The sequence below is a fragment of the Macaca fascicularis genome, chromosome 9 (assembly GCF_037993035.2).
Source record: "Macaca fascicularis isolate 582-1 chromosome 9, T2T-MFA8v1.1".
NCBI lineage: Eukaryota > Metazoa > Chordata > Mammalia > Primates > Cercopithecidae > Macaca > Macaca fascicularis.
In genome coordinates, this window is record NC_088383.1 from 108,769,744 (window position 1) to 108,796,932 (window position 27,189).

Consider the following 27,189-nt stretch of genomic DNA (forward strand, 5'->3'; position numbering starts at 1 on the left):
CTTTTGAAATTTTCCATGATGAAATACGGTTTTCAAAAAAATAATACCTTAGCATTTCTAGATTTTGCACCTTGGTACAAATTAGCATGAGCAGCCAATTTGTTGATTCATTCACTTGAAAATATTTATTGAACACAACTGTGTGTCAGTGACCATTCCAGGCACTAAAAGAGTGCTCATCTTTTGAGAGCTAGAAAATATATATTAAGCCCATATATAGGTTACTCTTTGAAAGTAATAATAGCTATTAAGAAAATAAAGCAGTAGTGTATTTGGAGTGAAGTGCGACTTTAGACAGGGTAACAGGGGAAGCTTCTCAGAGGAGATGATGTCTGAACAGAGACTCAAATGATGAGATCAGGCCCTCCGAGGGACAGTCAGAGGGAAGTGTGTTCCAGTCAGAAGGAGCAGGCATGCGAGGCTGAGAGGGGAACACGTTTGACTTACTCAGGGAATGGCAAGAAGATCCAGGAGAGGGTACGCATGGGGTGAGATGGGCTCAAGGAAGTGGACAGGGATTAAGCTGTGTGGACCCTTGTGGGCCACAATAAGGAATCTGGACTTTATCTGAAGTCTGATTGCCAGTGGAAGGTTTTGAGCAGAGAGTAATGAGATTGGATTCATGTTGTAAAGAGCTTACTTGGGCAACTCCCCAGAGGATGGATCGTTGGGGGCAAGAGTAGAAGCTGGAAGGGAAGCCAGGGCAGTTGTCCCAGCAAGGGAGACCCATCAGATGGGACCTCAGTGGAAGACATTGTGAGAGAGTGTCACTGGTAGGCTGAGAAGCTGGAATTTGGGGCAAGATGAGACTCAGGAAGATGTAATGAGGAGGCCAAAGCATAGACAAAGAGGCTGGTGACTGAGTTGTAATGCCCCATGTGTTAGTTTCCCAGGGCTGCCATGATAGAGTACCACACTGGATAGCTTAAAACAGAAATGTACTGTGCCCAGCTCAGGAGGCCAGGAGGCTGAAATCAAGATAGCAGACTTGCTCCCACTGAAACCTGGAGGGGAGAATCCTCTCTTCCACCTTCTAGTGTTTGCCAGTAACCCTTGGCGTTCCTTCACTTCTGGATGCATCACTCTGATCTCTGCCTCCACCATCACAGGACCATCTTCTCCCTGTGTCTGTCTCTTCTCTTCTTGTAAAAATACCAGTTATACCACATTAGGGCCCCTGTGACCTCATCTTAATTTGGTTACATCTGCAAAGACCCTATTTCCAAATAAGGGCACATTTTAAGGTACTGGGGGTTAGGGCTTCAACATAGCTTTTGGGGGTAGGGCTACAGTTCAACCCATAACATCTCACAGCAACCACAAGCATGAAAAGAACTGAAAGGGCCTCTCAGCACCATGCCCAGGCCCTTCGCTCTCAGGACTGCCCCTCAGGCCCTCACGCAGATGGGTCTCTGTTTTTACATGGTACTCTTACCAGGTTAGTTGCCTGGTTTTCTAACCCCAATTAGATTACAAGTATCAATTAGCAGTGGGAGAGTGGATCAGTGCAGGCAGCTAGAAAGGCAGAAGCAACTAGACCAGGGAGAGACGATCAAAACCTGTACATAGAAGGCCACGGGGCTCACAGGCTGACCATCCTGAAGCTGCTCAGGCCAGGAACAGACATAACTCTGTGGACACTGTTGTTTGGTTTTGTACCTAGGATGACATTAAAAAGAAAAAAAAGAAGTCTGGGACCAAAAAAGATGTTCCAAAATCCTGGTTGATCAAGGCTCTGTTCAAAACTTTCTACACAGTGCTCCTGAAATCGTTCCTACTGAAGCTAGTGAATGACATCTTCACGTTTGTGAGTCCTCAGCTGCTGAAGTGAGTCCTCAGGCCTTAGATGGTCCTTTCAGGGCCTCCTCTGCCACCCTCCTTTTTGCCCCGTGTATGCAAGCAGGAACTTTTCTTCAATTCCCATTTTGTAAAAATGCTCATCATTTTCTTCCACCTTAGCCTTATGTTCATGAAGACTGCAGGCAGTTTTCAAGATGTATGATGATGTGTACTTTAGCCTCTCTCTTTTCCATGTCTCTCTCCTCACAGGGGGCCGGGTAATCGTTAGGGGCTCTTTCTTGTTAAACTGCTAAGGGCTGAGCCAGGCCCAAGGGGTGGGCAGCATGCCCCTGGAGAGTAACTGACTTCATCTCTCTGTCACAGCCTTCCATGGGCGGTTCGGGTTAATCTTGACAAGACTTCAAAATCTGCCACGATCTATGGAATGAACCACCTGCAGGGAAAAACAGGGACAAAGCATTGCAGTGGCAGCTATGTGGAGCATTTCTTTCGTTATCCATTCTCACAGCCATGGCTTATAAACCCTACACTCTTGCTGCTCATCTCCAAGTAAAAGCAAGAACGCCAGGCTAGGCATGGTGGCTCATGACTGTATCTCAGCAGTTTGGGAGACTGAGGCAGGAGGATTGTTTGAGGCCAGGAGTTTGAAACCAGGCTGGTCAACATAACAAGACCCCATGTCTACAAAAGAAAAGAATTAGCTGGATGTGATGGCACATGCTTGAAACCCAGCTATTCAGGAGGCTGAGGTGGGAGGATCACCTAAGCCCAGGAGCTCGAGGCTTAATGAACTATGATCCTGCTACTGCACTCCAGCCTGGACAACAGAACGAGACCCTGTATCAGAAACAAAACAAAACAAAAAGGACACTGGTGAAACTGTGGAGCTTAGGTCTTCCAAAGGCTTTGGACAATTCTGGTCACTTTTGTTACCTACAGTATAAAGGTAGCATAGTCTAGCTGGCTGTGCATGAGGGGAGAGGTGTCCTTGGAGGCCTTATGGATATAACTAACTTGGCTTTTCTCTGGCAGATTGCTGATCTCCTTTGCAAGTGACCGTGACACATATCTGTGGATTGGATATCTCTGTGCAATCCTCTTATTCGCTGCGGCTCTCATTCAGTCTTTCTGCCTTCAGTGTTATTTCCAGCTGTGCTTCATGCTGGGTGTAAAAGTACGGACAGCTATCATGGCTTCTGTATATAAGAAGGTAAGCAGAATATGGCAGGTATCACCAAAGAAAATCCCCTCAGTAAATATGAATATTGATTCCAAGGTTGAGGAAAATGTGATGAAAATGATAACTCATCTCAACACTTAATTTTGACCATACAGCCTCCGTTAGATGTTTCTTTGGAAATTAGATTATGAGAAGTATGTTCACAAACAATGGGTGGAGAGGCCAGGAGGGAAAAGGTACTCCCCAGGGAGAAGCTTGCAAGCTGTTCTGGTGCTCAGGATCCACCTTGCAGCCCTGAAGGCTTGGCTACCCATCCACCTCTTCCTGCGTCTCTTGACAAGGTAAAATGCCTTGGAAAAGAATATAAGGTCAGAAAAGAAGCTGGTGAAGGGTCAAACTCTTAAAACCACCAACATTCAACTCAAATACTTAATGAAACCCAGCTCAGAGACCTGTTGTATCCATCTCAAATTGCAATCTTGCCGGAGCTCCATCTCCCCAGACCAAATTTCACCTAGCAACTTCTTTTTCTAACCTTTAGCGCTAACCCAACCCTCCTCTGCCTGACTTCTTTTTTCAATTTGTAAATACATTCATGCTGATTACTGAGTTCTGCAGACCTGGAAGCTTTTTCTTTTCCTTAAGATGATTTTGTTCATCTTCCCTCTGATACATTGGTTTTTTTTGTTGTTGGTGGTGGTGGTTTGTTGTTGTTTCTGTTGTTGTTGTTGTTATTGTTGTTTTTGAGACGGAGTCTTGCTCTGTTGCCCAGGCTAGAGTGCAGTTGTGCAATCTTGGCTCACTGCAACCTCCGCCTCCTGGGTTCAAGTGATTCTCCTGCCTCAGCCTCCTGAGTAGCTGGGACTACAGGCGCATGCCACCATGCCCAGCTCATTTTTTGTATTTTTAGTAGAGGCGGGGTTTTACCGTGTTAGCCAGGATTGTCTCCATCTCCTGACCTCATGATCCGCCCACCTCTGGGATTACAGGCATGAGCCACAGCGCCTGGCCGATACATTGTTTTTGAGGGTTAACTTTCTCAAGGCAACTGTATGTTCCTCATGTCCTCCATACCAAGATGAAGTCCCATTTTGTTCCTTAAGAAATGAAAATACAGTAGTTATGATCAGTGACTACAGACTTGAGGAGAAAATTCATCCCTGAGGAGATAGGTTCCAATTTTTTTATAGGTCGGAACACTAGTTGACTCTCTTCCTTTTTTTATTCCATCACGGCAAAGTTCCATCATGGTGACTTCTCTATTACAGTTCCTACTTTTCTCCTTTGCTTTCCTCTCTAGAAACAACACTTTGTCTTTGTCTTCCCTGAGTAGATGTTGGCTCGTTGAGAGACAGTGGCAGATAATCCAAGTGTCTTTAGATCAGAAGTCTGGTCACGTCCTTTGAACTCCCAGATACCCCCCTACTGGAATTTGTCTTCCTCCAGTTGATTTTTACAATCTCCTTATTCCTTCTGGAGATACTGAGTTTCTGCTGCTTTACAGGTTATGAGGTCACTAACCAGCCTATTTCAGCCATTGCTAGTAAAGTACACTTCTACAATTTTTTCATAATTGTGATTATTCATTCACACTATTTTGATTCTTAATATTCCAGGTTTTGCAACTGTTACAATCAATAAAGGATTTATAAAATAGAACCCTCAATGATACTTTTATTCAAATAAATATCACTATTAGAAGAGTAGAAGAAAATTACTAATTTATATGTTTAGACAATGCTTCACTACTTATGAAACATTTTTTACATTTACTATCAATTCACAGGGCTATTGCCCTGTGAAATAAGTACATTATCCCTATTTTATGGAGAAAAATAAGGCTTAGATAATTTCAATGCCTACAATCACAAAGCCAGGAGTTGTCCCCAGACAAGGGCTACTGGGACTAAATTTATTTATTGATTGATTTTTTAAATTATTATACTTTAAGTTCTAGGGTACATGTGCACCATGTGCAGGTTTGTTACATATGTATACATGTGCCATGTTGGTGTGCTGCACCCATAACCCGTCATTTACATTAGGTATATCTTCTAATGCTATCCCTTCCCTCTCCCCAACCCCACAACAGGCCCAGGTGTGTGATGTTCCCCATCCTGTGTCCAAGTGTTCTCATTGTTCAATTCCCACCTATGAATGAGAACATGCAGTGTTTAGTTTTCTGTTCTTGCAATAGTTTGCTCTGAATGATGGTTTCCAGCTTCATCCATGTCCCTACAAAGGACATGAACTCATCCTTTTTTATGGCTGCATAGTATTCCATGGTGTATATGTGCTACATTTTCTTAATCCACTCTATCATTGATGGACATTTGGGTTAGTTCCAAGTCTTTGCTATTGTGAATAGTGCCTCAATAAACATACATGTGCATGTGTCTTTATAGCAGCATGATTTATAATCCTTTGGATATATACCCAGTAATGGGATGGCTGGATCAAATGGTGTTTCTAGTTCTAGATTCTTGAGGAATTGCCACACTGTCTTCCACAATGGTTGAACTAGTTTACAGTCCCACCAACAGTGTAAAAGTGTTCCTATTTCTCCACATCCTCTCTAGTACCTGTTGTTTCCTGACTTTTTAATGATCACTATTCTAACTGGCATGAGATGGTATCTCATTGTGGTTTTGATTTGCATTTCTTTAATGGCCAGTGACAATGAGCATTTTTTCATGTGTCTGTTGCCTGCATAAATGTCTTCTTTTGAGAAGTGTCTGTTCATATATTTTGCCCACTTTTTGGTGGGGTTGTTTGATTTTTTTCTTGTAAATTTGTTTAAATTCTTTGTAGATGCTGGATATTAGCCCTTTGTCAGATGGGTAGATTGCAAAAATTTTCTCCCATTCTGTAGGTTACCTGTTCACTCCGATGGTGGTTTCTTTTGCTGTGCAGAAGCTCTTCAGTTTGATTAGATCCCATTTGTCAATTTTGGCTTTCGTTGCCTTTGCTTTTGGTGTTTTAGACATGAAGTCCTTGCCCATGCCTATGTCCTGAATGGTATTGCCTAGGTTTCTTCTAGGATTTTTATGGTTTTAAGTCTAACATTTAAGTCTTTAATCCATTTTGAATTAATTTTTGTTCTTGTTTTTGTCAGGTTTGTCAAAGATCAGATGGTTGTAGATGTGTGGTATTATTTCTGAGGGCTCTGTTCTGTTCCATTGATCTATATCTCTGTTTTGGTACCACTACCATGCTGTTTTGGTTACTGTAGCCTTGTAGTATAGTTTGAAGTCAGGTAGCATGATGCCTTCAGCTTTGTTCTTTTGGCTTAGGATTGTCTTGGGAATGTGGGCTCTTTTTTGGTTCCATATGAACTTTAAAGTAATTTTTTCCAATTCTGTGAAGAAAGTCATCGGTAGCTTGATGGGGATGGCATTGAATCTATAAATTACCTTGGGCAGTATGGCCATTTTCACGATATTGATTCTTCCTATGCTCTTCCATTTGTGTCCTCTTTTATTTCGTTGAGCAGTGGTTTGTAGTTCTCCTTGAAGAGGTCCTTCACATCCCTTGTAAGTTGGATTCCTGGGTATTTTATTCTCTTTGAAGGAATTGTGAATGGGAGTTCACTCATGATTTGATTCTCTGTTTGTCTGTTATTGGTGTATAGGAATGCTTATGATTTTTGCATATTGATTTTTGTATCCTGAGACTTTGCTGAAGCTGCTTATCAACTTAAGGTGATTTTGGGCTGAGACGATGGGGTTTTCTAAATATACAATCATGTCATCTGCAAACAGGGACAATTTGACTCCCTCTTTTCCTAATCGAATACCCTTTATTTCTTTCTCCTGCCTGATTGCCCCGGCCAGAACTTCCAACACTATGTTGAATAGGAGTGGTGAGAGAGGGCATCCCTGTCTTGTGCCAGTTTTCAAAGGGAATGCTTCCAGTTTTTGCCCATTCAGTATGATATTGGCTGTGGGTTTGTCGTAAATAGCTCTTATTATTTTGAGATATGTACTGGGACTAAATTTACTGAAAATAGAAATGTATAGTGATTACCTTGAAGGGCAATTAGATGTTGTTAGTTGTTTTTTGTTTTTCCCTCTTCCATACCAAAAGGAAGGCATAGCAGTGGGCTGATTCCTCTAGAACCTTGGTGGTCCAACATTTTAGAAAACTTTCCTCTTTTTACTGTACAGCCAAGAATCCTGATATGTTCCAAAGAATGTATTGGTGGATTAAGATGGCAGTAGTGCTTCTAGGAGAAGATGGAAGTAGTATGGGCCACTTGTAGCCCGTACACTGTCTTTCTGGGAATTACAAGGTGGCTCTCCTTCTTATAGAAAGATGCAGCCTACTCCAGATGGTGCCTTGGTGGCATAGTGCAAGTTGGTTTCAGTACTCTGATACATTTGTGCAAGGCATTGTTGCAAGTGACAGACTTGTGGCTATCAACCTCCTGATGGTGCCTTGGTGGCATAGTGCAAGTTGGTTTCAGTACTCTGATACATTTGTGCAAGGCATTGTTGCAAGTGACAGACTTGTGGCTATCAACCTCCTGACCTCTCTAACATGAGAACAGGAAGCCCATACTACAAGACCAGGCATCTAGACAGTGCCTGAAAAATCCTGACAATACAAAAGTCTTTTATTTTACTTTATTTTTTGAGACAGAGTCTCGCTCTGTAGCCCAGTCTGGAGTGCAGTGGCACAATCTCGGCTCGCTGCAACCTCCGCCTCCTAGGTTCCAGCAATTCTCCTGCCTTAGCCTCCCGAGCAGCTGGGATTACAGGCGCCCACCACCATGCCCAGCTAATTTTTGTATTTTTGATAGAGATGGGGTTTCGCCGTGTTGGCCAGGCTGGTCTTGAATTCCCGACCTCAGGTGATCTGTCTGCCTCGTCCTCCCAAAGTGCTAGGATTACAGGTGTGAGCCACTGTGCCCGGCCTACAAAAGTCATTTTACTTCAAAGTATGAAGTCTGAAGTTTTTCTCTTCATTCTAAATTCTCTGTCCTTCTTGGGAATTGTTGCAACCTCTTCATAAGAGTATGACTCCAAATAACGTTGCCATATCAAAAGCTTCTGAGGTCAAAATCAATACATGCTGGTTCCCTCCTTCCTTTCCTCCCTCTCTCCTTCCATCCATCCATCCCTCCTTTTCTTCCATCCTTCAGTATTTGATTCTCTACTATGTGCCACATAATATAGTATTGAAATAGATAGATGCCCTCATCCTCACAGAGTTTACATCTAGTGGAGAAACAGAAAAAAAACAAGGTAATTACGGTTCATTGTGATGAATGTAATGACAACGGTAAGCTCAGGATATTATGAGAGTACACAGGACGAGTATCTAATCCCAACTTTGTAGTCAGGGTGGTTTTCTCACAAGAAGTTACATCTCGGCTGACACCAAAGGATAAATAGGAGTTTTTTGGGCAAAGAAGTGTGTGGATGTGTAGGGTTGGAGGAAGGTGGGAATAGGAAGAATGAGTGGTCAAGAATGAGAGAACACCATGTATAAGATTTGGAGGCAAGAAGTCACAGTGCCTTGGAGAAGCTATGTCCATATGGAGCACATCCTTCCATTGTAATCTCACTTCCTGAGCTGCTTCTTCTACTCCCTAGTATCCCTGGCTTTGTCATTGGGTCCCAATTTCAATCTTTATCTTTAGGCATTGACCCTATCCAACTTGGCCAGGAAGGAGTACACCGTTGGAGAAACAGTGAACCTGATGTCTGTGGATGCCCAGAAGCTCATGGATGTGACCAACTTCATACACTTGCTGTGGTCATGTGTTCTACAGATTGTCTTATCCATCTTCTTCCTATGGAGAGAGTTGGGACCCTCAGTCTTAGCAGGTGTTGGGGTGATGGTGCTTGTAATCCCAATTAATGCGATACTGTCCACCAAGAGTAGGACCATTCAGGTAAAGAAAGAGTCACCCGGAAAAATATATGCTTTCTTTAAAGTGTAAACCCTTTTTCTTACTCTACTCTAATTCTTAATGGGAGTTTGGGCAAGTCAAAGCTGGTAGAAGACTTTCTACCATCTCAAGTGTACTTGGCTTTCTCTGAGTTCCCTTTTCATCTTCTGATGACTCTTAGGGTTTATATACACTCCCCTGCATTCATGTTAGAGGGAAGAGCCTGACTGGAGAAGGAAGGGCTGCCCCGGAGATGCTGCACATAATTCTTCCCTCTTGCTCTGCTGGGCTGCCCTAGTAACAGTGATTTGGGGCCCTGTTACAGCAATCTAAATCAACCATAGAGAACAGTCGCCTGAGTGATCCAAATTTCAGCCTGAGCCTTGGCAATCATCCCGCTACCATCAGGTGGGAGGGTTCCATGTGGACAGTGTCCTCAGTCCTGCCAGAATTCACAGGTTGGGTGGGTGGACTTGACAATGTATATGATTTATTCACTCATTTGTTTTGCATTCAAGTTACAAATAATTGTTTTGAAAATATTTCTTGCATATCTTACTTCTCTGAGAACACAGTAGTGAGTTAGGGCTCCTGTTCTCATGGATCTTACATTCTACCTGGTGGGATGGTGGAGAGACAGGCAATATACAAAGAAGAAAAATATCAGATCATGATAAGTGTTATACAGAGAATTCAACAGGGTGATGAGATAGTGAGTGAATGGGTGGCTATTTTCAATGAGTTCAGGGAAGACCTCTTGGGGAGTGGACATTTAAGCTGAACTCTGAATGACACAAGCCTGATTGTAAAGGAGAAAGCCTTGGGAAGGGCAGGAGAAGAACAGCCTGGGAGCTGGGTACAGTCAGGCAAGGGCTATGGGGCAGAAACAAGCTTGGCACAAGCAAGGATCAGAAAGAAGATGGGTGTAGCAGGAACGGAGTGGGCAAAGAGAGTGGAGGGTGGTGAATCCCATCACTGGGCACCTCAAGTTCTTACTAAGTGACAGTCACAAAGTAGCAGTGAGGCCTGACGTCTGCAGCAAACCTGAGCCCTCTCTCATGGAAGCGTATATTGTTTTTCTTTTGCTTTTTTCCTGGCAGGTCAAAAATATGAAGAATAAAGACAAACGTTTAAAGATCATGAATGAGATTCTTAGTGGAATTAAGGTGAGAATCTGAGCGTAGGTGGCTCTCTGTGGGTAAGGACAGAAGCAGCGGCTCTCTTGACCTTCGCAAACCCTGGTAGAGGTGATGGATTCCTGCTTCTCGGCCAGTTGTGTCACATGACTTTTGTTTCATGTCCTCCTGTCCCTCTCAGGTCCTCTGTTGAACCTCTATTTCTATTTATTCACCCTAAATAGCTTGTTTTGTTTTTGACACTTTACTGTAGAAGTTTTTAAACATATAGAAAAATAGAGACTATCATGAACCCCTACGAACTTTTCACCCAGCTCCAGGAATTATCAGCATGCCCTAACTAGTTTCATCTATAAACCCACTCCCCTCACACTTGCTTGATTATTTTAAAGCAAATCTCAGAGATCTTGTCCTTTCATTCATAAATACTGTGTATGTATCTCTAAAAGAAGGACTTATTTTTAAAATATAGACACAATACCATTATCATACCTACAAAAAAAAATTAACATTCTTTGATACCATCAAAATTCTCCATTTGCCTCATACGTGCCTTTTGTTTGTTTGTTTTGCTGTTGGTTAGGTTGAATAAGGACCCAAAAAATGTCCATGCATGGTATGGTATTTAATTGATAGTGATTTTAATCTACAACAGTTTCTCTCTCTCTCTGTGTGTGTGTGTGTGTGTGTGTGTGTGTGTGTGTGTTTGTCTTGGTCATTCCAAAAAAACTAAGTTATTTGTCTTATTTCCTGTAAATTGATAGTTAGATCTAAAGGTTTGATTGATTTAGAGTTCATTTGGGGGTAGGAGTACCAGGTTGCTTTCAAGTGGTGCTGTGTGCTTCCAAACTGCAGCGATGATGACTTGAGTGGGCCCAGGCAGTGTCAGCCTGATCCATCCTTTACAAGGTTTCCTGCTAGTCTTTCACTAAAGCGGTAGTTTGTGATGCTGGCAGCACATTAGAATCACCTGAGAAATTTGAAGTTTGTAAAACCCACTGAGGCTGGGGGCCTACTTCAAACCATTTAAATTGGACTCTTTGGGAGCGAGGCCCAGACATGTATATTTTTTTAAGTTCCCTAGGTTATTCTAATATGCCACCAAGGTGAAAAACACTATTGTAAGAATTTTATGATCATGGCCTTGGTCTGTTATTTCATTAGGAACTGCAAAAGAGTGAAATGTTTTAATTCTGTTATTCCCTTGACATTGATTAGCTGGAATTTTATGAAGAAGAATTATCTTTCATCAACTTATTGTTTACCCTAAAATGAAGTTAGTATGGGATAGGCAGAATAAATTTTTGCTTCTTCCCCTCCATTTACCAGCTTTCATGATAATGCATTTCATCCTCCAGATGACCAATGATTTCTTTTAACTGAATATTGTTTTGAATTAATACAGCTTAACATTATCCTAAACTTCTTAAAAATAAAACAGAGCCCCCTTTTAACTCCTTGTTAATTCTCCACACAGAGCTCTGATATGTCCTTCTGTTAACGTGGCAAAACTAAAAGGAGAGCTGGTTTTGAATCTCAGCTCTACCACTGGGTGGTTTAACTTGCCAAAAGTTTGGGAAGGTTCCCTTGCCTCTCTCAGCTTGTTTCCTTATCATTTAAATGAAGATAATAACTCCACAAATGTAATGTGACTAACTCACCTCGATTTGCCCAGAACTTTTTAAGTCTTAGTACTGGAAGGCCTGTGTTCTGGGCAGCCCTTTAGTCCCAGGCAAACTAGAACAGTTAGTCATACTAAGGTTGTTATAAAGTGAGATAATGTATTTAAAATGCTTTGTACATAGTAGGTTGTCAACAAATACAAGCTACCTTTCTGTAATCATACTTTATAATCTGGATTTCTATTCCCCACATTTTGGGGACTATATCCTGAAACATGGGTGGATCAGATACACCTGGTGCCCTTTCGGGGACAATCATGTGAGCTGTATTTTTTTTCAACTTATTAGATCCTGAAATATTTTGCCTGGGAACCTTCATTCAGAGACCAAGTCCAAAACCTCCGAAAGAAAGAGCTCAAGAACCTGCTGGCCTTTAGTCAACTACAATGTGTAGTAATGTTCATCTTCCAGTTAACTCCAGTCCTGGTGAGTAGCAGAGGGGTCCATGGGCATTCGCCTGGGTGTTCACCTGGACCTGCATCAGCTTCCTGAAAAGGAAGTTCACTTTTGATAGACTAGCTGACACCTCTAGGCCTGACCACGAGATCCAGGGGACTTGTCCCTCTCACCGCCCCATGCTGCTTTTCCTCCTTTGTCCCACACCCCCAGCGCTAGTTTCACCTTCATGTACTGTACGGTGGTCTGGCAGCCCAGAGCAACTTTTCAAGATGCACAGCAAGCATGTGGTATCAGGAAGGTTTGGCTTAGGAGGCTTTCTTGTCTTTTTTGGAAGGTGGTGTAGGTCTATAGTGGATGGAACACTGATAAAGGATCCAGGAGACCTGAACTCTGGTCCTAGTAATCCATTAATTGACCTTGTGACCTTGGGGAAGATATTTCCTCCTCTCCTGGGCTCAGTTTTCTCATCTGTACATGAAGAGGCTGGATCACCCTCAAGGCGCCTTTAGCTCTGATATACGGTGCTCCTGAAACCTAGCACAATGCTGCTTTGTCCCTTTTAGGAATAAATTGCTTATGACCTTGCCCTTTCCAGGTATCTGTGGTCACATTTTCTGTTTATGTCCTGGTGGATAGCAACAATATTTTGGATGCACAAAAGGCCTTCACCTCCATTACTCTCTTCAACATCCTGCGCTTTCCCCTGAGCATGCTTCCCATGATGATCTCCTCCATGCTCCAGGTAGGTCGGCACTCTCGCTGATGACTGCCTATCTCTGGTTAAGAGCCTTGGAGTCCAGAATGACTGGCTATCCCATCCCATGTCTAACTTTTGCTGGTAAACTTTCAAGAGAGAGAGATCTGTTTGATTTCTGGAGACCAGTGGTTTGACCTTAATAAAATCATGAGTTTTCTGAGCCCCAGTTTATCTAACTATAAAATGAGGATAATTATACCAATCTCATCTACCTGAGCATAGCCACTGATATGCGGCAAGTACCAGAGCTGCAGAGGAAGGTCACCAGACAGGCAGTAGACTGATGAGAAGGCCTAGTTACTAGAACCAGATAGAAGTTAAGTTTTTGTCTTAGAAGGCAGGTACGTAGTTTCTGAAATTAGGGCCAACGACTGGAGAGAGCAGAGGAGTTGAACTCCGTGAGTTTGCTAAAGGACTGAAATAGAGCACCCACTTCCATCTGTCTATGGTGGGATAGCTTCCAGGGCTGAGTTTGGTGGAGCTTAGGAGAGGCCAGCTGTGGCAAATAGAAAATCATGGGCTAATGACAAAGTCAAAATCTCTCTGCTTGTGCTTGTTACTGACTTTAATTCTTGAGATCCTTTGTGTCCTTCTCTAGGCCGGTGTTTCCACAGAGCGGCTGGAGAAGTACTTGGGAGGGGATGACTTGGACACATCTGCCATTCGACATGACTGCAATTTTGGTAAATAAATTTGGAAGTCGCTTCCCAAACTTATTCGCAGTGTTGGTGCCAGAATTTTGATAATGCAAGAACTTAGCAGCAGCAAACTGAAAGACAGCTTGGAGATTTGTCTTGAGCCTATGCTTGCATAAGATACATACTGTTCTTACTTGAATTCTGTTTACACTTACAGCAGATTGCTCAACTAGATTGCTAAATACAGCTGGGCCAGCTCTTCTGAGGATAAGCAGGGAATCCTGCAAAGGATCCAGAAAGCAGAAGTCAGGATGGAGCCAAGTGTGTGGGATTGGGAAGGTAGCCTAGAGTGAAAGAATACTCAGATTCTGAAGGTTTAAAGGTTGGGGGCCAACCATGGCCAGAGTGGGCAGTAGGACTGGAATCCATGGTGGGGAGGATTTATATATGGAGGTGGAATTCATACAAGGGGACTGGGCAACAGAGGGCCTGAGAGTATACCCAGAGTATGCGTAGGTCAGGAATCTGGCCTTCCAGTAGGCTTGGGAGTTCTGAATCAAAAAGAACTTCAGCCGGGCACAGTGGCTCACGCCTGTAATCCCAGCACTTTGGGAGGCCGAGGCAGGCGGATCACCTGAGGTCAGGAGTTTGACACCAGCCTGACCAACATGGAGAAACCCCGTCTCTACTAAAAATACAAAATTAGCTGAGTGTGGTGGCACATGCCTGTAATCCTGGCTACTCGGGAGGCTGAGGCAGAAGAATCACTTGAACCTGGGAGGTAGAGGTTGCGGTGAGCTGAGATTGCACCATTGCACTCCAGCCTGGGTGACAGGAGTGAAACTGCATCTCAAAAAAACAAAATGAAACAAAAAGAAAAAAAAAAGGACTTTAAGCTGGACACAGTGGCCTGTAATCCCAGGCCTTTGGGAGGCTGAGCCGGGCAGATTACTTGAGTCCATGAGTTGGAAACTAGCCTGGGTGACATGACGAAACTGTCTCTACTAAAAATACAAAAATTAGCGGGGCATGGTGGTGCATGCCTGTAGTCCCATCTACCTGGAGGCTGAAGCAGGAGAATCTCTTGAGCCTGGAAAGTCAAGGCGGCAGTCAGCCGAGATTGCACCACTGCACTCCAGTCTGGGTGACAAAGTGAGACCATGACTCAAAAAAAAAAAAGGACTTCATATGCAGGCCACTTCTGGTCTCATTCTAGGAGATTTCATTTGCCTCCTGTTAGCATAGGAGCCAGCACTTAGCAGAAACAATCCCGGGTGCTGATGGAGAAAGCGGAGACACATGAGGGCTGAGAAAGGGCAGACAGTCACATGGGGACGTACATTTGACCAAAAGAGGACTTTTTCTCAACAGACAAAGCCGTGCAGTTTTCTGAGGCCTCCTTTACCTGGGAACGTGATATGGAAGCCACAATCCGAGAGTGAGTTGCCTTCTTTCCACCCTAATGTTCTTTAGCATTCTCACTGCCTGGCCGATTCTCAGAAAATTCCGTGTAATAGAATACATGGGGAATTGAGCTATGTGCGTGTCTTCAATTAGATACCAGTGCAGGACAAACCCCTGGAGAGATGAGCTGAAAGCAAAGGTTCTCAGCCCCTTCCCCTGATAACTGTATTTGCCACCCTGCTTTCCTACTATGGGACCATGAATATCCAGCTGTGATCCCATGAAGACATTTGTGTGTGCAGATTGTGGATGGAGGTGGTGCAGTGTTGGCAGGTGGCCACGTCTCTGGGTATGGTAGAAGATAAACACAAGAACCTGAATTCAGTATAAGTTCATTCATCCAAGAATAGCAATCAGGAACATTGGAATCTGGCTCCTTAGTGTGAATCTTCTGCACATAGTGTGTCTCTTAAGCACCATGTGTAATAGCACACCCAATTCATCCACTGAGCACAGCACAGAGTACACCAGGGGCCTGAATAGGCCATATCTTTCTTTCTTCACAACTGAGCACATCTTTTTTTTTTTTTTTTTTTTTGAGACGGAGTTTTGCTCTGTCACCCAGGCTAGAGTGCAGTGGCGCGATCTCGGACAACTGCGCATGTCTTATTATCTCCTTACTATACTCCTGACTTCCCACTCCTCTATCTTGTTCCTATAGTCTTTAACATGGACTCCAGAGCTAGCCCCACGATGAGCTAGGGGCAGGAGCATCTGCTCTGAACCCTCCTAACCCAGCAGTTTCCCTTTCCAGAGAGGAAACTGGGCAGGGCTTCCACCATACTGTTATAGGTCTGGAAGAAATTCAGCTCAATGGGCAGATTCAGAAAGACTGTGAACAAGTTCCTAATGTTCCTAGTGTTCTAGAAACTCAAATAACAGGGCTGGCACACAGAGTTTCCAGGAACCAGTTCCAGTGTGGGCCCCTACCCAGCCAGATACAGTCAAATATTCAGGAGAAAGGCCAGGGAATCTACTTTCAGCAAATGTTCCAGGTGACACATTTAGCAGCTAAATTTGGGAAATGTTAATCTAGTCCAATCCCATTAGTAAGAAAGGAGGGGTCCTTAGTCCAAAGGAAGTGACCTTCCAAGATGACATAGCCCAGCAGCGTCAGGGTTGGGACTTGAACCAAGCCAGGTCTCCAGGCCCCCAATAGGGTCTTGTTCAACAGGTAACCATGTTCATTCTAGGAGAATGTTATCATTGGAAATGCACATTTGGCACAAACAGCTTACAGATGAGTTGGATAAATTAGGGCTCATTGGGGCTCATTCTCTAGCCTTTTAGAGCTAAGAAAAAACAAAAAGAAAAAGTATTAAAGAAGCACTTTGGGGTCTTGTATATCCAAGGCAAATTTTCCAATCTTGAGGGGAAATCTCCTAATACCAGACTTCGTGGAGACTCAGAGAAGTGACTTGAGCTACTCTTTAATACCCAACCCCTGCTATCTCCTTCAAAGACATTCCTCTCTTTCAGTGTGAACCTGGACATTATGCCAGGCCAACTTGTGGCTGTGATGGGGCCTGTCGGCTCTGGGAAGTCCTCCTTGATATCAGCCATGCTGGGAGAAATGGAAAATGTCCACGGGCACATCACCATCAAGGTGAGAGGGAATGCCATTGCAAATGCCTCTGACTCCCGAATGTCAGCAGGGAGCCTCCCTCTGACTCCCTTCGTGCTTTTGCCTCACTGGGGAGAAGGCACTGAGGGCTAGTAGGTGAGGCCTTGGAGACATTTGGTAGATCTGTGGACTGTGATTTTTCTGTCCCATTTCAACTTTATATAATCAGTTGCTGGGGCTAAGATTTGGGAATCTGCATTTTTAAGGAGCTCTAAAGGTGATTCTCATATGCATACTACAGTGTGAAAACTGTTGATTAGAGAGGTCTTCCTTCAAAATATAGGCGTTTCTGGCCAGGCGCGGTGACTCACACCTGTAATCCCAGCACTTTGAGAGGCTGAGGGAGGTGGATCACCTGAGGTCAGGAGTTCGAGACTAATCTGGTCAACATGGTGAAACCCCATCTCTACTAAAAATACAAAATTAGCCGGGCATGGTGGCACGTGCCTATAATCCCAGCTACTTGGGAGGCTGAGGCATGAGAATCACTTGAGCCCAGGAGGGCTGCAGTGAGCCAAGATCATGCCACTGCACTCCAGCCTGAGCAACAGAAAGAGACCCTGTCTCCAAAAAAAAAAAAAAAAAAAAAAAAGTATAGGCATTTCTGCTTTATCTATGTATTTGTTTCTGAAAAATCACACATTCTGCAAAACTGTACAATAAAAATAAAAGGACCTAGGGGAAAAGAATTGTAATAGATCACTAAAAACTTATATAACTTTGTAATCAAACTACCAACAAAAACAATACCAACCATAGCAATAACATCGAGAGCAATAAAAACAGTAACCTTGTAAAATCAGCACCGGCATTTGCACCCAACATTACAGTTAGTCTTGGGCCTCTCTCTCCCTCCTTTGAGAGCTAAATCTTTGATGGCATTTGCTTCCAAAATAAAAATCTGGTGTAGGGTGTTGTCTTCATCAATTATATATACATTTTTTGGGACAGAGTCTCGCTGTGTCATTCAGGCTGGAGTGCAATAGTGCAATCTCAGCTCACTGCAACCTCCATCTCCTGGTTTCAAGCGATTCTCCTGCCTCAGTCTCCCAAATAGCTGGGATTACAGGTGTGTGCCACTATGCCCCACTAACTTTTTTTTTTTTAATTTTTAAAAATTTTTTTACTTTAAGTTCCAGGATACATGTGCAGAACATGTAGGTTTGTTACATATGTATACGTGTGCCATGGTGGTTTGCTGCACCTATTGACCTGTCATCTAGGTTCCCTCCCCTCGCCCCTCAGCCCCCAATAAGCCCCGGTGTGTGATGTTCCCCTCCCTGTATCCATGTGTTTTCACTGTTCAACTCCCACTTATGAGTAAGAACATGCAGTGTTTGGTTTTCTGTTCCTGTGTTAGTTTGCTGAGGATGATGCTTCTAGCTTCATCCATGTCCCTACAAAGGACATGATCTCATTCCTTTTTATGGCTGCATAGTGTTCCATGGTATATATGTGCCACATTTTCTTTATCCAATCTATCACTGATGATGCCCAGCTAATTTTTGTACTTTTAGTAGAGGCGGGGTTTTGCCATGTTGTCCAGGCTGGTCTCAAACTCCTGGCCTCAAGTGATCCATCTGCCTCAGCCTCCCAAAGTGCTGGGATTATATGGGTAAGCCACTGCGCCTGGCTAATTATGATTTTTTTTAACACAGAGGAAAATGTTTTCATGGCATCTTCATCAGTACTCTGAACTTTTCCAGAGAGCTAAATTTAGGGAAAATTATAGCCATTTTTGAATTGTTACCACTACTTGTACCAAAGAGAGGCGAATCTATAGATTTTCAGCTTTTTTTCTTAAGATCTTCATATATATTGCTAAGAGTTTCTTTTTAAGTATGAGAATGCTTCCTCCAATTGATTTATACTGACCTGCTTGGAAAAAAAATTTAAGAACCAGCTGTTCTTCTACAATATACTGACATCATTTCCTGATTTAGCAATCACTAATGAACTAATTTGCAATTTTTTTTTTTTTTTTTTTTTTTTGAGATGGAGTCTTGCTCTGTCGCCCAGGCTGGAGTGCAGTGGCCTGATCTCAGCTCAGGCCTCCCGGGTTTACGCCATTCTCCTGCCTCAGCCTCCCGAATAGCTGGGACTACAGGCGCCCGCCACGTCGCCTGGCTAGTTTTTTGTATTTTGTAGTAGAGACGGGGTTTCACCGTGTTAGCCAGGATGGTCTCGATCTCCTGACCTCGTGATCCGCCTGTCTCGGCCTCCCAAAGTGCTGGGATTACAGGCTTGAGCCACTGCGCCCGGCCTACTAATTTGCAATTTTAAAAACATGCACTATAGCAGAGCAGACTACAGATTTAAGTCTGTCTTCTAACCCCTTTGGGGAAGCTTTTTTTCTTGCTAACTCATAACTGGGTTCTTCCTCAAACACAGGCATTTGTTGGTCTCCATTTCTGGTTGTTCTTTTTTTTTTTTTTTTTGAGACGGAGTCTCAGTCTGTCACCCAGGCTGGAGTGCAGTGGTACACGATCTCGGCTCACTGCAACCTCTGCCTCCTAGGTTCAAGCAGTTCTCTTCCTCAGCCTCCTGAGTAGTTGGGATTACAGGCACATGTCACTACGCCCGGCTAATTTTGTATTCTTAGTAGAGACAGGGTTTCACCATCTTGGCCAGGCTGGTCTTGAACTCCTGACCTTGTGATCCACCTGCCTTAGCCTCCCAAAGTACTGGAATTACAGGCGTGAGCCACCGCGCCCGGCCTCCATCTCTGTTTTTTGTTTGTTTGTTTGAGATGGAGCCTCACTCTGTATCCCAGGCTGGAGTGCAGTGGCCCAATCTGAGCCCACTGCAGCCTCTGCCTCCTGGGTTCAAGGGATTCTCCTGCCTCAGATTCCCGAGTAGTTGGGATTACAGACTCGTGCCACCATATCCAGCTACTTTTTGTGTTTTTAGTAGAGATGGAGTTTCACCATGTTGGCCAGGCTGGTCACTCCTGACCTCAGGTGATTCGCCTACTTTGACCTCCCAAAGTGCTGGGATTACAAGCATGAGCCACCGCACCCAGGCTCCATCTCTCTTTGGATATAATCTTGCTTCCTAAGATGTCATCTATGCCAGGGGTCCCCAACCCCTGGGCCTCAGACTGGTACTGTTCCATGGCCTGTTGGGAACCAGGCTACACAGGAGAAGGTGAGCGGCGAGCGAGCATTACCACCTGAGCTCCACCTCCTGTCAGATCAGCAGCAGCATTAGATTCTCATAGGACCACGAACCCTTTTGTGAACTGCACATGCCAAGGATCTAGGCTGCATCTACTGCCTGATGATCTGAGGTGGAACAGTTTCATCCCGAAACCATCTCCCACCACCACCCCATCCATGGAAAAATTGTCTTCCACAAAACTGGTCCCTGGTGCCAAAAAAGATTGGGGACTGCTGATCTATACCATTCCCTCGTCAGTGTTAGCCCTTTGTTGCTCCTAGTAAATTCAATTGGGTTTGACTGAAACCCTCTTCTAGAAGCAACACACACATTTATCATCTAATTTTCAGGATCATGGCTGGAAAACATAGTCTAACAAAAGGGGGGCTTTTGATGGTGAAGAGGATATTGAGTCCTGAGAGTGGAATAACTACAAGCACATGAATAAATATCAGATCCTCAGTCATCCTGATGCATAGTTCTTCAAATTTAAACTCCATTTGTTTCTTCCCCCTCTCCAGCCACCTCATCCTTCAACCCTGCATTTCTGGAGGTGCAGCTGTAATATGGTCTGATCCTTTTTCATCTAGGGCACCACTGCCTATATCCCACAGCAGTCCTGGATTCAGAATGGCACCATCAAGGAAAACATCCTTTTTGGAGCCGAGTTGAATGAAAAGAGGTACCAGCAAGTCCTGGAGGCCTGTGCTCTCCTCCCAGACTTGGAAATGCTGCCTGGAGGAGATTTGGCTGAGATTGGAGAGAAGGTACTTGGGATAACAAGGGATCTTCAAGGGTGAAGGCATATTGAAGAGAAAAAGTGAGGATGGTGGTGAAGAACTACACGGGGTCACAATATTCCACGTAATAACTCAGAATTTTAAAACTTTCTGCTTGGAAGCAGATACAGGAATTATGTGATTTAAATCAAAGATGATGAGGCAAAGGCCATAAGAAGTTAACAGTGACTGGCCCAAGGTTGATCTCACAGGAGGTTGGGCAGAAGTGGGACCAGAGCCTAGGTGTCCTGATTCTACTTCTGTATCAGCAAGGTCAGGGGAAGATTCTACTAATCTGCTTTGAACACTTAGACGTTTACTGTGAATTATCTTCTGATGTTATTAAAGGCCTTTCCTAAAAATAGATTTTTAGGGCTGGGCGCAGTGGCTCACGCCTGTAATCCCAGCACTTTGGGAGGCTGAGGCGGGTGGATCACCTGAGGTCAGGAGTTTGAGACCAACCTGACCAACAAGGTGAAACCCCATCTCTACTAAAAATACAAAAATTAGCCTTGCGTGGTAGCAGGCGCCTGTAGTCCCAGCTACTCGGGAGGCTGAGACAGGAGAATTGCTTGAACCAAGGAGGCAGAGGTTGCAGTGAGCTGAGATTGTGCCACTGCACTCCAGCCTTGGCGATGGAGCAAGACTCCATCTCAAAAAAAGAAAAAGATTTTTAATGACTATATTGTATTTATTATATAGATCTAGCATAATTTCTTTTGAAATCTCTAAATAAAAACCCTGCATATTTAGGATGTTTTCATCCTCCCTCCCCAGTACTAGAAATAAATGTAGCAATCTTTGGGAACAAAAAATCTCAAGATGTTAGAAGATTAGTGAAGATACTGCTCTAGAGTAATTTTGTTCATTAATTAGCATACACTTATTGAGCACCTACTATATGTCAAATACTGTTTTAAGTGCTGGGGTTACATCCATGAACAAAACAGAAAAAACCTCTGTTCTACATTCTCATGGGGTGACAAGCAACAAAACCATTAAATAAGTAAATTATCTGATAAAAAGTGATAAGTTGGCCATGTCTTTAATTGTTGGTCCTAAAGTTATTTATTTGAATCAGTTCTTTATTTGTATAAAGGAACTTGTTAGATTTTTAACCCCTTGACACCTTATTGAGATAAATTTCTTCCTTTTACCCCTCCCTATTAGATTCTGTGAAGGTGGGTCTAGGGAGTAGTGCTTAATATAAATTATTTTCTTCTTCAGGGTATAAATCTCAGTGGGGGTCAGAAGCAGCGGATCAGCCTGGCCAGAGCTACCTACCAAAATTTAGACATCTATCTTCTAGATGACCCTTTGTCTGCTGTGGATGCTCATGTAGGAAAACATATTTTTAATAAGGTCTTGGGCCCCAATGGCCTGTTGAAAGGCAAGGTGAGAAATCATTGAACATGATGAAGATACAAAGGTGGGGTGGCAGGGAGAGGGGAGGACATGTCTGGCAAGTAAGACAGGGAAGATGGTGGACATATGGTAATTAACACAACTTCATATTATTTTTATAGACTCGACTCTTGGTTACACATAGCATGCACTTTCTTCCTCAAGTGGATGAGATAGTAGTTCTGGGGAATGGCACAATTATAGAGAAAGGATCCTACAGTGCTCTCCTGGCCCAAAAAGGAGAGTTTGCTAAGAATCTGAAGACATTTCTAAGACATACAGGCCCTGAAGAGGAAACCACAGGTATGTAAGGAGGATTGGGACAAGATAGAATTTGGGCCATGGAGGGAATGGTAAACCAGTATCTACTTCCTGAACTGTACAGTATCCAGTGAACTAGATTTGGAAGCAAACTACCCAGAGATTCAAACTCTGCTTTCTGGGTTTTGAGTCTCTTTGAGGAAACATAGAAATTGAAACTCTATGCCTGGGCCAAACTGGTGGCTTATCTGCTCATCTGATATCTGACACGCAATCAAAGGACACTGTTTAGAAGGGCACAACTGAAAGTCTGAATGAGTAACCCTTGTGGAAGAAACACCAGTGGCACAACAGTCCCTCTTTTAGGGATGCCATGTTCCTATTGACTCTAGTCACACATATTACCCCATCTACCCCAAATCCATTAAACAACTTCCTCAACAGCTCCCTGGGCTGGCACTATTAGTGTACTGCTAAATTCTTGGTAAATCCTAACAAAAGGATTTTGATTAATATACCAAAACCACTGGGTGTTTGAACCAGAAAAAAAAAATTATGGCAGTTGCATAGTCTCAGAGTGTACCATAGCAATAGCCTCTAATATCACCACCATTGGGTTCACCAGTTAGCCCTAGTCAGCAGTGGAGCTCTGTTTACTGTGACCCTTCCCAAGGACCTGCCAACAGCAGTCCTGTGCATAGGTCTGGTTATCACCCTCAGGTGGTCACCAGCAGGAGTTCAGGTCTGAGAAAGCCAGGGCAGAAGGGTGTAGGAGCATTCCAGAAATCAGTCAGATGAAGGAGTAGCTACACAGCCTACAAGTGGTAGCATGTTCTGACCATGAAGTGAGGACAAGTAATGGTTTAAAACTACCCTGGGAGGGCCGGGCTCGATGGCTCATGCTTGTAATCCCAGCACTTTGGGAGGTTGAGGCGGGTGGATCACCTGAGGTCAGGAGTTCGAGACCAGCCTGACCAACATGGAGAAACCCTGTGTCTACTAAAAACACAAAATCAGCCAGGCATGGTGGCACATGCCTGTAATCCCAGCTGCTTGGGAGGCTGAGGCAGGAGAATTGTTTGAACCTGGGAGGCAGAGATTGCGGTGAGCTGAGATCCCTCCATTGCACTCTAGCCTGGGCAACAAGAGTAAAACTCCATCTCAAAAAAAAAAAAAAACCACCCTGGGAAGCCCAAGAGTTTGAAAGAAAAATCTAAGCCAGGGCTGGATGCAGTGGCTCACACCTGTAATCCCAGCACTTTGGGAGGCCAAGGCAGAAGAATCACTTGAGCCCAGGAGTTTGAGACCACCCTGGGCTATACAGTGAAACCCCATCTCTGCTCAAAAAAAAAGAAGAAGAAAAATCTAAACCAGGAAGTTTGTAAGCTTTGGAGGAAGAAGGCAGGAACAAAGAACAGGATAGTGTAGGTGACAGAAATTGGGAGCCTGGCCAGGAGAGTGGGGCAGGAGTATCAGGGAACAGCAGAAAGGAGTGATTGAAAGCTTTGCATCAACCTTTATGTGCTCTAGATAGTAGCCTGGAGAGAACAAAAAGCACCTGCCTGGAGTGGGGAGTGAATGTCCCAAGGAAAGAACAGTGTCTACTGCTAGAGTTCCCTGAGTTATTGCTCAACCACATCACCATGGTTACTGTAAGAAAATCGGGCAGTTGTCCTGTGCTAATGGTAAACATTTTTTTCTGATTAGCCTGGATCTGAGTTTCTGGATTCTGTTATAAACCTCTTTTCCTTTGAAGAATCCTGTCTTTAATGTACAAAGAACAGTTTACAAAACATTCCCGTAAGCCCTTTTTCTGGTGAACACTGAGAGAACATTTCTGAGCAGTTTTGTAAGCTCCAGAGCCTAGGATGCTGCTGCGTTGGCCCTGGGATCTGGGACTTGGTGGAATGAAGAGAAGGGCAGGAGGGCAAGCTGAGCTGCACTGAGATTGGTTCTGTGTATGAGTTTCCTAATTAGCTGCCTTAACAACACATCACAAACTGAATGGTCACATATTTCTGGAGGCTGGAAGGGCAAGATCAAGGTGTCAGCAGGATTAATTCTTTCTTAAGGTGCTAGGCAATAATCTGTTCAAGGCCTCTCACCTAGTTTCCAGTGGTTTGGCAATCTTTGTTATTGCTGTTTGTTGTGGTTGTTCTTCCTATTTGTTTCATTTCCTGAACTAATTCTGTTAAGTCTGTATTCTTTGTCATTGTCATGTGTGACCACTGAGGTCTCTGTTTGGTTGGCTTAGTGGTCAGCTAGTGATTAGACAGAGACTTCCTTAAATGCTTGGAAACAATAAATGTCTCAGCCTTTGCTGAGAGGCTCTGTGTGTGTGTTGTGGGTGATGGGGAGCATGTTTTCAGCGCTCCAGCAATTTACATCTCTGCCTTAGCCTTCACTTCCTGCTTATACAGAGCCACATGGTCAGCCAGAAGTGAGAGATTAGAGCCCTCTTCCATCTTTCCTGGACATGTGCACAGCTCTGCATGTGTACGTGGCATTCTAGATTGCTGGGAATATATCAGAGAGATCAAAGCCCCTGTGAGCATCTTATTTCCCAGCTTTTCCTTTTAAGTTTTTGGTCAGCTTCTTATTTGCCCCAAGTGTTATCACCACCTCAGGCAGCTGCTGTGATGTTAAATAATTGCTGCTGATTGTTTGAGCTAGCTCAGCATTAGGTCAAATAGGCCCTGTAAATGGGGGTTTTCAGGGAATTCCAGATAGGTGAGATAATGTCAGTTCTCCAGGGATGGGGCTTTTGGGAGCATTCTGAACCCACTCTGCCCCCTCCAGTGGCTGCTAGGCTGCTGGTTTTCATGGCTATTAGGATTGTATGGCTGTTAGTTTTCTAGGCTGTAGCAGCCAAGGAGAGGGGGACAGAAATAGGGTAAGTTAAACTGCCACCAAGCTTACTGTTATTACTGAGTGTCAGCTCTTCAAAAAAACAAATGTTCCTGGGATTGTTGCAAGCCTTTGGTTAATTTCAGAGCTCTGAAAAAGTTGACTTTGACCATTTTTTGGTCATTATTCTTATTGCTTTTATGGAGGAGTAGATAACTGGAGGTTCCTATTCTACCATCCCCACTGATGCCCACACTATGTCTTATATTTTATTTTATTTTCAGGGTATGTCTTTTAAGTGCTTTAAATTAATATAAGTTTGTTAAATTATTTGAATTTCAAGATGAACATTTTCTTTTCTTTTCTTTTCTTTTTTGAGAGAGTCTCAGTCTGTTGCCCAGGCTGGAGTACATTGGCACAATCATGGCTCACCTTCAACCTCCTATGTTCAAGTGATCCTCCCACCTCAGCCTCCCAAGTAGCTGGGACCACAGGCGTGCACCACCACGCCCTGCTAATTTTTAAATTTTTTTGTAGACATAAGAGTTTCCCTGTGGTGTCCAAGGTGGTCTCAAACTCCTGGGCTGAAGTGATCCTCCCACCTTGGCCTCCCAAAGGGCTGGGATTACAGGTGTGAGCCACCATGCTCCGCCAAGATGAGCATTTTCAATTTACAATCACTTCTTTAGTCAATTCTGAGAATGTGACTCTTCTATATGTCTACCATAATCCTTAAACCTCTTTCCTCCTCCAAAGGAACCTGGGCATTTCTAGGAATTTTCTTCTCCATTTTGACCATTTTCTCTTCCAGTGGAATATTAATTCATCTCTCCTTTATCCTGATATTTCTTAATAACAAGATGTAGTAATAACTATTTATGGAGGATTTATGGAGTAAAGTATTCCGTCCCGTATGTACATCTGGGATCCCTTGCTGAAACCAGCAAGATCAGAGAAGGCTTCTCTCTCCTTGTTCATAGGACTGACAGGGCTCTATGCAGCTCTTTCCCTAACCTCTAGTGTGTCTCCCTAGTCCATGATGGCAGTGAAGAAGAAGACGATGACTCTGGGCTGATATCCAGTATGGAAGAGATCCCTGAAGATGCAGCCTCCATAACCATGAGAAGAGAGAACAGCTTTCGTCGAACGCTTAGCCGCAGGTTGGCCATCTATTCAGCTGGCAGCCCTCGTCAGCTCCATATTTCCACTTGATCTTTTTCTTTTTCTTCCTGGGCTTTTCCTGTGAGGGTTAACACTATGGACACTCCAAGCTCTTCCTTTGTTTCTTGTATGAGCGGGGATGGGGAAAAACCAGGGTTGTGTCAGTTTCCCCTGGTCATCTGCCCTGAAATGTGCTTTGATGCCAGCTGAGCGACTATGACATCTGCTTGCAAGAAGACCCTTGGGAATCGCCTGCATGCTCAGGGAAGCTTCCCTCTCTCAGTTCTAGGTCCAGCAGCAGGCATCTGAAGTCCCTGAAAAACTCCTTGAAAACTCGGAATGTGAAAAGCCTGAAGGAAGATGAAGAACTAGTGAAAGGACAAAAACTAATTAAGAAGGAATTCGTAGAAACTGGAAAGGTGAACACCACACAAAAAAGTAGCATTTGAGGTGTTATAAGGTTCAGAACCCAAAATTTTTAACGTTAAGTGAAAATTGAACGCATACTTACAGGAGCAATATGTCCTCTGTCCTTTGCAAATTTTCAGATTCATTATTAACATGTTAGCAGAGGCTGTGGGCTTTCTACCAAGTCATATTTCCATAAAGAATGCCATGTTTCCTGTGAATGTCCTCATCCCACACTTCATGAGTGTTTGATTCCATTCTGATGTGTGGAGGAACAGGAAAACTCAGACCTAGAGCACATAATTCAAATTAATGAAATTTAACCACAAATTTCAAGGTCAGCAGTAGAACCCCATCATCTGTTCTACTCTGATTTTTTGTTTGTGTGTTTATTTTAGAGACAGGTCTCACTATGTTGCCCAGGCTGTACTGAAACCCCCGGGCTCAAGAGATCCTCCCACGCCAGCCTTCTGAGTAGCTGGGACTACAGGGGCATGCTACCATGTCTTGCTTGTCCCAATCTATTTTATATCTTCTTCTCTTAAATGCCTTTAGCTTTTATGATTATTTACCCTGCATTGTATTTCAGCATTG

At 43.7% G+C, this 27,189-nt stretch overlaps 1 protein-coding gene across 5 annotated transcripts in view; it reads left to right on the top strand.

Annotated features, from left to right (window-relative positions):
• The window catches only part of ABCC2 (ATP binding cassette subfamily C member 2), a 60,874-nt gene that overhangs the window by 15,079 nt on the left and 18,606 nt on the right, over nucleotides 1-27,189 (top strand). For 4 of the 5 annotated variants that reach the window (XR_012418064.1, XR_280804.5, XM_045361359.2 and 1 more), the window contains exons 8-21: nucleotides 1,664-1,827; nucleotides 2,833-3,010; nucleotides 8,625-8,879; nucleotides 9,977-10,042; nucleotides 11,983-12,120; nucleotides 12,689-12,835; nucleotides 13,449-13,533; nucleotides 14,860-14,926; nucleotides 16,432-16,558; nucleotides 20,326-20,502; nucleotides 21,742-21,909; nucleotides 22,041-22,221; nucleotides 26,060-26,186; nucleotides 26,471-26,606. Coding sequence is in view for 3 of the 5 variants with exons in the window: in XM_045361359.2 (XP_045217294.2) it covers nucleotides 1,664-1,827; nucleotides 2,833-3,010; nucleotides 8,625-8,879; nucleotides 9,977-10,042; nucleotides 11,983-12,120; nucleotides 12,689-12,835; nucleotides 13,449-13,533; nucleotides 14,860-14,926; nucleotides 16,432-16,558; nucleotides 20,326-20,502; nucleotides 21,742-21,909; nucleotides 22,041-22,221; nucleotides 26,060-26,186; nucleotides 26,471-26,606 (2,016 nt within the window). In the remaining 2 variants the exon portion in view is untranslated. Of the gene's footprint in view, nucleotides 1-1,663; nucleotides 1,828-2,832; nucleotides 3,011-8,624; nucleotides 8,880-9,976; nucleotides 10,043-11,982; nucleotides 12,121-12,688; nucleotides 12,836-13,448; nucleotides 13,534-14,859; nucleotides 14,927-16,431; nucleotides 16,559-20,325; nucleotides 20,503-21,741; nucleotides 21,910-22,040; nucleotides 22,222-26,059; nucleotides 26,187-26,470; nucleotides 26,607-27,189 lie in introns of those variants that run through there. The other variant, XM_074002439.1, reaches the window with a different exon arrangement.